Genomic DNA, 11783 nt, shown 5'->3' on the forward strand with positions numbered 1-11783 from the left:
AAAAAAAAAAAGGGGGGGAGAGAGAAAACAAACAACAACACAGGGAATCTCTAAGTATGCTATTAGCAATACACTATAACTCACTGTCTAGTGGAATATATAACCACTGGGCAATTTTTAAATTTCTGTGAATCAAAAATATGAAAGTTCGTAACACAGTATCCTACATAGTAGAAAACACAATATAGGTGAGCAGTTCTACTGCTATTCTATTTAAGACTATGTTTTTCAAGCTGCTTTATCTAAAAAGAAACCTCCTTTGCCATAATAACCTCCTTGACATAAAAAAATAAGTTATCCAAACCATTTATTCAAGAAAATATTTGATAAATTGCTAGTGTTCTTTTATAACGACTAATTACTTCTGTAACATTAAGGTTATATGAGCTCTTTTTACTGTGAGACAGTTTTCATGAGAATAAATTGTCCAGACAAACATATCTACCATACTTTATTTTTTTATGAAGTACTGTAAATGTCCCATATGACCTGAGATCTTTATTATGAAAGCCACACTTAAATATACACAAAAGATCTTAAATATAACTGTCAAGATACAGTTCAAGTTTTTTTTTTTTCCCCGTCAAATATCTGATGCAGAAGAATGATACAGGTTTTAATAAATAAAACAGTAAATTATGATATGATGAAGATACCTAAGAAGATTATTCATTACTGTATACAGATAAACATCAGCGTCTTTGTACCCTTCCTTGGGTATTTGAATGACAGTGGGTTGATCTTTTAATTTTTTACTCACTTGTAAACAGACTTATTTCTTCTGTTTGTAAACAGACTTTTTTAAAAACAGTATGCAACTACTCAATGGAAATAAGCTAATCTACATGAGGAAGAGCTACAGTATCATCATTTTAGTTTAGACATTAAGTTAGAAGACATCTTCCAGCCAGATAAAAAACCCCTTGTCATTATATATTGATCTGAATTCTGTGCAAATAGTTAACACACTGCATGTCATTAATAGTGTATTCCTAATTACTTCTTTATTCAAGATGAAAAATGAACTGTAATACAGATGTTTTATTTATTTCAGGTAAATAAGATACCATGTTCTTCTGCAAGAGCATTTATAGCTAAAGATGTAATTATTTAAAAAAACTTTTCATATGTTAAGATAGAGAAAATATTCAGTCATGAGAATTTACAATCACCCATGTTTAAAAGCATTGCTAAGTTCTGTGTGCTTCGTTTTATATTTCTGTCAAGAAGTGTACATTCTTCCCCTTAAACTTCTGCTTCTAGACATTTTACTGAGGCCTCGGGCTTGGTTTTAGACTCTTCCACCTTTTTTCCATTATTCTTTGTTTCCTTCTCAGGTATTTTGTCATTTGACTTAGCCTCTTTCAGAGCAGTAGTTTCAACCATTTCTTTTTGCTGATTCTTGTTTGAAAATGGGAAGGTTTTCTTGTACCTTTAAATAGAAAAAAGGATAGTAAAGCAGAAACCCTGACATAGTTTGGTAGTATCACTCAAGATATAAAATGAAAAATATCTAGAATTAACTTTCTTTGCCATACTCAAGCAAAAGTCTGACAGAAAATAGTGGTATGCTAGATCATTGTACTTTTTCAAGCAATGTGCTTTTTAAATAAATATTTTTTTAAAAAACACAATGTATATTCAGGATTCATGGTACACAGCGATAAAGCTATCTGGGCTAGGATGTTAGAAATGCACACAACTTTTTGATACGATTTAATGATGCGCTGTGTTGAAGATCTTTACGCATGACAAACGAGCTCAACAATTATTTTATTCTGAACACAATCATAGTCCGATAATAAAAACTTTTACCTTGAGTCTGACATAGAAAGAAACAAGAATAAAACTGTATAAACAGACATATACAAACAGATGCACACTTCAGCGTTGCTATTCTGGCACACTTGGAAATATTTCACACTAGGCAGGACTGACTAATCAAAAATGGGCAATATTTGTCTTTGGTTCCTTTTCTAAAGCAGGGAATGGCAATAACAGCAACAAACTTTAACTGCATAACAACAGGGTTTAAGATTTTGTTCTTTGTGCTACACTGTTATGTCATTATCATTACTTCTTTGCTCTTTAGCTATATATTTAAAATATTAACTGGTTGTACTCTAGGAGTTAACTCAGTCCAAGAGAAAAAAAAAATAAACTTACTTTTTGATATAGCAGACTGCTAGAACAACTGAAATAATGAAGAAGATGACTGCCAGTACAAGAAGTGCAGTGGGGATACCTAGAGATAAAAGTGAAGTAAGCACAGAGTTTTTATATGTACTTAATTCTGACTTTCTAAAGGCTCATGAGCATAAATTCAGATTCTTCTAAAAACAGCCTAGTGTAAAAGAGGTACATACACATCAACTCAAGAATAGAGGTATTAGGAATCTCAAGAGGTTCATTACTCCTGCTCATTTTTTCAAGAGAGACTAAAACAGGTATTTAGGCAATCCCTGACAGATGTTTGTCTAATCTGCTCATTGGAGGGTTTTTACAACCTGCCTAGAGAACACATTTTTGTGGTTAACTATCCTTACAGTTAGAATGCTTTTCCTCAAATTTAGTCTATTTCTCAGTTGCTGTATATTAGGATTACTTATTCACACCTCATATCTTGAGAACACGTCCATATTTGGAGAACAACAATTCTCCTTAAAACTTTCTTGGCTTCTTTTGTTTTTGAGAGCCTGCCGAGTTTTCCATTGCTCTGAGCACATGGCGTTTGCTAAGACTTTCTCAGAAACATATTTACCCCAGATCACATTAACTAGCATGAAATTCCACCATTTCATATTGAAATATTATCAGAAAGTATAAAATAAGATCTTACTTCTACTTAAAAATTATTTTAAAATCCTCTGCCTTATAAGCTTTGCTTCTGCAAAACCATAACACTCCTATTCTGCCTCCAGGTTCAGCTATATCAAAATGGATGCTGGAGTAGCAAACAAAAATAGCACTAAACAGTTTTATTACTAACATCTACGTAACTAGCTCTTCTGATTAAATAGCTACCATATATGGCCTTTACCTCCAAAGACAATGGCATCATTCTTAAAGGCAGCATGGGAAGTGTAGTTAGGAGAGTCAATCGGTGAGTATTCCTCTGGCATTTTTGTAGTAGTGCCCTCTGTTGGTAATATAGTTTCAGTTATACATATTACACGAAATTTTATATTTTTCAGGGATTGTTCCGACTCTGTCACGTTGGGCACTGCTGTGATGTTCTCAGTCAAATCAGAGCCTGAATATGCGGTTAAGTCCGTTGGTGCACTTGATGCAGGTAGTATGGTTGTAGTTGGGTCTGGTTTACATGAATTAATCTGAACATCTGTAGCTGTGTTGGATGTTATTTTTGTAATGACTGTACACACATGTTTATTGAAATTGTTCCTCAGTCATTCCCTTCTGGAAATTATTATTTATTTATTCACAAAAGCCCTACCCAAATCAGGCATGCCTATTTGAAACCTGTGGCTACAACCCAGATTACGCACCTTTTATCATTACTCACATAGTTAAACACGTTTTTGAGCAAGTGTGCCGCTCATTTTATAATTGCATACCAATGACAAGATTCCTCCTGAAAAGTACTTAGAATAATAACGCAAATAAAAGACAATAATATGACCTCCTGCAGAGCAGGAGACTTAACTGCAGATCCAAGATTCAAAAATATTTCTATTATATTATGTATATGTTCAAAACATATGCATGCACTGTTGATACTTGGAACACTACTTTGATTTCCTGGAAACAAAAGTAGCCCATAAGACTTTCAGGTAAACCAGGCACCAGTGTGAAATAAAGAAGTGACATGATTCTAATGGGAGCTAGAAAGAAACAAACTTCAGGCACGCTCAGAAATTAAGTCATTTAAGTGATGTGAATGCTGTCTATATAAAAACGTGGGTGCAAGTGGACTTTTGTATGTAAATGGAAAAGCTGAGTTCTGAATCAGGCTTGTGAAAATGTGAAAATTCTTCTTTTCTAGTGAAGTTCTATATTCTGTAAAGCTATAAAAATTTCACTAAAGTAACAAGCAGATTACAACATAAATAACAGGGAAATGACATATGTACTGTTCTCCAAATGAATCCCCATGGGAAGTCTGATGACGCAGTTACATTCACGGAATAAAAAGCTAAATGGCAGGGGCTTTCTACTTTTTCCACTACAGTTTTCAAGTGATTTTGGCATTTCTTTGGCACAAAGAAAATTGACAGAATGAGTTTCTGCCAAATATTTTGGGTAAGAAATACCTTGGACAGGCAACAGTTTGGAAAGTAAGATAAAGAAATGCAGAATCATCCCAATGTTAAATATACATTAAGTTATTTTCTAACCATTCATCAAGCTTAACTTTCTTCACATACTGTAACAGTATAATTTTTTTGTATTAAAGCTAAACAAAGCAAGTAATTTGGAATTACTTGCTACCTCCTTAGCATTACCCAACCTATCCAACATTTCTGATGCAGAATGACACATTTCATGCACTGAAACACCATGTTGCGTAGGAACAGAAGAAATAACACTACCAGTAGGAGCAGCTTCTTTTAGAGCGTGTTGCCTGAGTACTAATTCACCTATGCATTCATCAATAAAAGCTATGGACTGTAGAGAAAAACTGTTAGCCCAATCATATTGTTAACTTTACAGGGTAGGCGATAAGTCAATTTTTAATGGTGCTTTCTCTCTGCAGTGCTTTCTTATCAGCAGTCAGATACTTTGTAAGCCAACTACTTATATCACCTACTGCCCTTTACTATAATGGCCCAGCGTCATGAACAAAGTCCGACTGGTGAAAGCATGGCCTTCTCCCGAACAGCTTTATCCTCCGTCTCTTCATAAGCTCCAATGTTCACAGTCACCAGACATGGTCTTAAGTCGTTATATCTTTGCATGGGCGTATCTTGCATACCCATCTTTCTCCTGCTCTTTCCAACCCTTGTTCACACATCTTTCTTGAAAAATTTCAGGATTTTGTACCTAATCTCTTGCTCTTGTTATCTAAAACTTGTTGGTAAGGTCTAGGGACTGATTAGAAATTATTTCTTGATCCTCTATATGGTCTAATTATTGGGATAGTTGTTACATAATAATCATAGATATGGGACACTAGCAGGAACACAATGCCTCTAATTATTTTTAGTTAATACCACAGAAGTCATTAAGAAACAATACTGATCTACTGTGCTGAGAAGATCTAACTTACATCAAGGCCCAAGTTCCACTGTTGTTTCTTCAATCTGGGAATAGACAGTCAAAAATGAGGGGAAGGACAGGTCTTTTCACACATAGGATGATGCACATTATGTTTGATTTTACTGGCAATAGATTGGGAATCTAGTTAATTTTATGGTCTCTCAGCTGTTCTAGCTTATATTTTAATTTAGTTTAATGGCTACATTTCCTTTTATCAAAAAGCATTCAACTTTTCCTGAAGTACCCCACTCTTGGTCTTTTTGCAAGAAAACACACATCACACACAGACATCCTGGTTAAGGGTTCGATTCACTGTCTTTCAAATTAGCGTGCCTAAATAATCAAAACATATTAAGAGCATTGTGTTGACATTACAGAATGGTAAAAACAACTCTTCTTCAAGAGCTTTCATAGCAGCACCAAATCATTAATTTGGATTAACTGAATTGACCTTTTGTATTTCTTTTTTCCCCTACAGAGCTAAATACAGCTTGACAACATTTAAGATTGGGGGGGGGGGGAAGGGGCAACAGATTATAAGAACTCACTCACTTGTTATGATTTTTTCGTGCAGATATTAAAAAAATAATAAAACCGAAACCAAAACACAAAAAAATGTGGTTGTCATGCTTACGTACCTGAGGAGTTGAAGCAGTAAACCTTAAATGTTTTAAAGGGTTCAGCATACCATGGCACTAGTCCAACGTTGCCCTTACCACATTTCTTGTTGGATGTTATCCGAGGAATGACAACCAATCCATCTTTCACCCATCCATAGCTACAATAAAAAGCATCAGTCCTTTTAATATTAGATTTATCACCAGCCTCAGATGTCTGTAAAGGTGTTCACTAAAGGTAATGAGACACTAACTGATGTCATATACCTGCATGTTTCAAAGCCATGTTTCAAAGCCTTTTCAACTTGGTCTTTACTTGCCAATTGTAGATTCAGTTGATTACATGCATTACTTGCTTCTGAGAAATTCACTTTCTCCTCAAGATAAATTCCTACACCTGTGATCCTACAGGATGAAAGAATGGAACCTGTAATTTAGACATAAATATTCAAGGTTAGTATTTGAATATTAACATTTATTCCTAATTAAGAATTTAAGATCACATTCCACTGAATTGAATCTTGTTAAAAGTTTCTAGCTTGAAGATAGTAGAAAACTAATTTCTAGCAAAAGAGATATACTTTAAAAATAGAACATTTTCTTAACACAATAGTCTAGAATTTCAAGAGGTTTGGCTGTTATTAGACTAAATGCATATACAGTCAGCATTTGAGTCATTACCTGGAGTCAGTTTCTTACTAAAGACATTCTTATGTGTCATATTTATTCATGCAAACTAGGAAGAGTAATCAGACAGGTTTTTTTTTCTTTTTTTTTTTTTAATTAAAATGATAAAACTAACAGTTGCACTGAGGCACTGATTCTGTCAGTACACCACTCTTACCAATATCAGTTCTATCACAGGTATTACACATAATTTTTCATCAAATTAATATACCAATAAGAAAATACGCCTATACAGATTGTATCATTCCTTATGCTCCTTATTCCTCCTAAACTTTTTTTTTTTTCCCTAGCTTGGCATGATGTTTCCAACCCCCAGCCACTGTCAAGGGTTTGATTTACTGAGTGCTTGGCAGGCAGCAGGAAAGGAGGGGATAGGCTGGGTGAATTTATGACACTTTTCCCCATTCCTCCTCCATAGGCAGTTCATCCAGCTTTTTTAGATAGCCATAGCTGGCACACTATTCATGACACCTGCACCAGGAAATACGTAGCTTAGGTCTGATTACACCTGCTCTACTTTCTTAGCCTGTGTTAAGGACATAGGGCAGAATTCAGGATTTCACACAGGCAAGGAGAAAGGATATTACTCTTTTGCCTCCATATTTCACTGGAAGCATATACTGGAAAAAAGATTTTTTCTTTGAGTTATGTACAGTAATTGCCATATTAAATGAAATATTTCAACATTTCATTGCAAACATTTCAGATAACCAACAGCCACAGGTGTTACTTCCTTGCTTAATATGCTTTTCAGACTGTGTGTTCACCAGGTATGTACACTAATGAATACTTCATAAAATCTATGTATCAGAATACAGGCAATCCACAAACTCTCAAGTCAGGATGAAGTGATGCCTGCAGATCCACCACATGACTTCTTAGCAGCAGAGGTTAAATTGAATTTTATGACTGAAAAGACAGAACTAGCAGCCAAGCCACTCCCATGATGAGAATGGGATAAAGATGACTAGGCTTGTGTGGAATGCTAAAAGAAAGGCAGGCTTTTCACTCCTGCTCCCACTGGGTGTGGTGGGGTTGGAAATGGCTTCTAGTAAAAGATGCATCTCTGCTGTCTTTACATTTAGTTTAATTGGACTTAAATGTTTGGTAGAGCAATCATTGAATGAGGTGGATTTATCTCGCAGGATGGAGGCTGTGGCCTCCCATTAACACTTCCTGGTATGGTGTAGACCCAGTCACCTGGCAGGTGAGCCAGTGAACACTTGAGCAGGCCCATAGCCAAATCATGGCTGCATCCAGCCCTGACTTGAACATAAGACAAGCCCAAACATATTGCATGAGGATGCAGAGGAGCCCTGTTGCTCAGTGAAGATGTGTGGGTAGGTATCAAGGACCTCAAGTCTATCCAAGTAGTCCCAATGTGAATATGATTCACACTGTGAAATTTCTTCCTTTCGGCCAGCCTGTCTTCATGAATGTCCTCTTGTATGTCTTTACTTTGGCAAAAGTGCTTCTCTATCAGAGAGGTCAAACACTGGAACAGGCTTCCTAGAGAGGTGGTCGATGCCCCAGGCCTGTCAGTGTTTAAGAGGCATGTGGACAATGCCCTTAACAACATTCTTTAACTTGATCAGCTCTGAATTGGTCAGGCGGTTGGACTAGATGATCGTTGTAGGTCCCTTCCAACTGAAATAGTCTATTCTATTCTATTCTATTCTATTCTATTCTATTCTAGGTGTTCCAGTGTTAAGTATTCTTGATTCCCTTTTGCTAACAGGCAACTCTCGTGGTCCTCTTGAGAATCGCTTCTGGTTTCCTGAATAACTCCCTGTCTCAGCTGCTGAGGCACATCCCACAATTCCTCTTTCTTAGTTTTCAAAGACCCCACTCCTCCTTTAGGGTTTATGCCTAAATACTTTCCTTACTACTTTTTATGCTCAGACTTCACTCTTACTCTTATTGCTTACTTAGTCAATTATTTTCCTACCTTTAGATTTGAGCTAATACAACTTTAAAAAAAATGTAATGCTGAGAATGAAAGTTTCTCAATGACCAACTTTACAAATTTCAGTCAGCTGAACAGCTGACTAAATGGAATTTCCTGAAACCTTAGAAAGTTGCCTAGATACTTGTAAACTGTTACAGTCTTTAGTCATTCAATTACAGGACAAATATTTTTACATGAGAATTGCATAATAGATACTTAGCATATTATAAAAATTCAATACCAGAAAATTAAGTCTTAAGCGATAAGAAAAGTGACTGTAGGACATGGACCAAAGTTGTACCTTAGAATTAGCTAGGTCTTTTAAAACAAAATGGTGAAGTAAAAGAAGTGTTTTGGAAAAGTTATCAGCCTCAGTCTAAATTCCAGATGGTTTTACAGTGTGAGGAAGAAATCCAGAAAGAGAACACTAGCCTCTTCAAGTCTTCTCATCACCTCTTAAGTCACCTCTGAACTCTGTTCTAAAGATGACTGTTTGTACAGGAGACAGACTAATCCTTTAGAAGCATATTATCCTTTTTGGTCCACAAGCTGCACATAGCTGTACTTTAAGCTTTGCTCTATTTAATTAACTTACTAATAATGGGACATTCTCCCCAGTATTTGGGTCTTGTGTGAAAAATCTGTTTTACTGAGAAAGGTGGGAAGACCTAGACAGAAGAATGTCACAACAAGACAAAGTTGTCATAGGACAGGAAGAAAATAGTTCAATTTTTGTAAGCTACAGGTATTGGCTTTATTGTGCATTAGTTCTCTTCTTGCTTTTTTGGGGAAGCTGTTGTTTCTCTCTCTTTGCCTTGCGCCAAGCATTCACTCTAATTTATTAGGGAGAGTTTCCTTTGGCTGCTGATGTCAGGGAGCAGCAAGAATGAGGCTGTTGCACAAGGAAAGAGGAGCCAGGAACTGAGGGTGACCACAGCACAGGCAGGACAGTGCCCTCACCAACCAGGGCACAGTCCCACAGCACCTGAACAGGACCACAGTGGTGACAGCGGCAGGTTTCACTGGCAGCCCCAGAGAGAGCAAGACAATGAGTCAGATGCAGGGTTCATCCAGAAAGTCCATTTGGGAACAGCAGAAGATGGTGCTACCTATAACACATGCTTGAATTCCGTCCTGGAGACAAGGCTACCTGCAACCTAAGTCCAGAGTCCACCTGTGAAGCCCAGTCAGTAAGTCACTAGAGGAGGGGGCAGGGCATGCTGCAACAGAGCTCAAAGACACAGCTGGAGATCATCCCTGAGCTTAACTGGAGCTCTTGGACCGAGGACCAGAGGGTGCATGAGTAGGTACCCCAAGGGAGGCTTGGAGGGGAACTAAGGGGGGTCCTAACAGCTGGAAGGAAGGAATAGTCTTAAGGCTCAAGCTCTCCATTTCCCCAGTGAAAATTATTCAGTGTTTGGGATTGCTGGAGGACACTACTGTTGTTAGGTACTCCAATCCTGTGGAATTTCAATAGGACTTGAGCATCTAATTCACTCAGTCCAGGTTTCCTTCAGAAGCCTTTCAGTAGATGAGAAAATCAATTGTCTGCAACAATGGTGTATGTTCTTTTACATAAGTAGAACAAGCATTTACTCCTTGCAAATTACAGTGAAACATCCAGAAACATCTGATGTACATTGAGTATCTGCAGATATCCTTGTAGCTACTGCAGTTAGAATAGATTACGTCAAGTTGATCATGGAATTTGAAGGAGAAGACGTTAAAATTTCACTAACATATAGAAAAAAAGGGGTATTATATGACCTTGATTGAAAAAATAGGTTCATATAATAATGTTTGAGGGAGAAGGGCTATCTAAGCACTGTGTGATAAAGTTGATGTTGGCAACTCCCTATGTTAATTTTTTTCGAACAGTTTATACGAAATAGGAACTTTTGCACTGTATTAACCAGAGACAGGCATGACTGCCCTGGAGATGAACTGCGAAATCCCTACCACACATTTCCTGCAATGTTGCAAATCAAGTCAGTGTCTGGATATTGCCAAATCAGAGCAAAACACTTTGCATTAAAGAGCATTTTATCACAGACACACAGAACTGGTTTCATGCATGCTTTGCTCTCTGAGGATTGTACAAAACTGTTTGCTGTGGTATTTTAAATAATACAAAATAAAATCACATTTCAATAGATCTGAACTTAATCCTAAATACAATACCAAATCTTTAAAACAAGCAGTTCTGTAACGTTTAGACAATAATGCTACAGCATTTAGACAGTAATTAAATTAGACAAACAATGAAAGTTCCCCTATATGCTAGAGTAGTTTTCATTGCACTGTATTCTCAAAACCCTGTGGTTTCCTATGCCCAAAACACATTTACACACGCTCCCTTCTCCCCATTTTTGTTTGCAAATCTAGCTACTTTTTTCAAGTACTTTACTGTTCAACTAGGAGTCTTTAAAAAGTGGAACTTTACATACCTGTTATAAAGTAATTTTGAGCCATGAATGTCATAACCCAGATGAAAAACACTGCTGAGGTAACTCCAAAATAAGTTGCCATTGCCACCAACTTGGAAAATTAAGAAACTCAAGGTGATTTGTCTCCTGTGCTAAGAAAAGTTAAGGTATTGGATACTGTCAGACCACTTTTGAGATGACTTCTTGAAAGCAACTTCAGCTGTCACTGCACTGCTTCATAGAAAGAACGTTAGAGCAAATGTGTTGACTGTCCCACTCAAAGGTGGGGTCACTGACTGGAAATCCCTAATCACCTTTTACACTTTCTTTCATGTAGGACTTGCTGGAAAATTTAACTACTGCTGACTCAGAAAACACAGCTGAGGAAGGGAGATAAGACTGTTAGACTGCTAAGTCAGTAAACACTTTGAAAGAAGTTTTTCTTTTGCTATTTTTTCCTGTTTTACTGATTAACAGCTCATTACTCATGTTGTCTATTCATCTGGTAAATAAAATGAATTCTCTATTGTATCACAGCATGCCAGGCAGGATTTTTCTTTTGGAATTGGAAGGGCATCCATTCCCCCTATCCTATTTGTCTTGATGTAGTACTTTTACCTTCCTTTGCCTTAGAGTTCCAATGCAAAAATAGGTACCATAACACAGAGATAATATGATACTCAGTTTTGAACAGATTTGGAGATACACTACTGTAAATGGGATTCCTTGTGAGGCTGTAGGGACAGAGGTGGGAGCCAGCCCCTTCACTGCTGTCTTTTGTGAAGTTCCAACAAACAGTGATTCCAATAGACTGATTCAAAACACAGATGATCCTCACGGCTATAACTTAGCAAACCTTCAGGAAGTCTTAGCAAGGAAACGATTTTT

General features: G+C 36.8%; 1 protein-coding gene across 1 annotated transcript; it reads right to left on the reverse strand.

Moving 5' to 3' along the window:
* Positions 1-545: 545 nt before the first annotated feature.
* Positions 546-11146, reverse strand: LYVE1 (lymphatic vessel endothelial hyaluronan receptor 1). Its single transcript, XM_009328578.1, has 6 exons — positions 10917-11146; positions 6102-6261; positions 5856-5995; positions 3041-3340; positions 2167-2245; positions 546-1432 (listed from the first exon to the last, which is right to left on the reverse strand). Exons 1-6 carry the CDS (start codon positions 10996-10998, stop codon positions 1246-1248), a joined length of 948 nt encoding a protein of 315 aa, XP_009326853.1. The 5' UTR covers positions 10999-11146; the 3' UTR covers positions 546-1245.
* Positions 11147-11783: the final 637 nt, after the last annotated feature.

The sequence above is a fragment of the Pygoscelis adeliae genome, unplaced genomic scaffold (assembly GCF_000699105.1).
Source record: "Pygoscelis adeliae isolate BGI_AS28 unplaced genomic scaffold, ASM69910v1 Scaffold166, whole genome shotgun sequence".
Lineage (NCBI taxonomy): Eukaryota > Metazoa > Chordata > Aves > Sphenisciformes > Spheniscidae > Pygoscelis > Pygoscelis adeliae.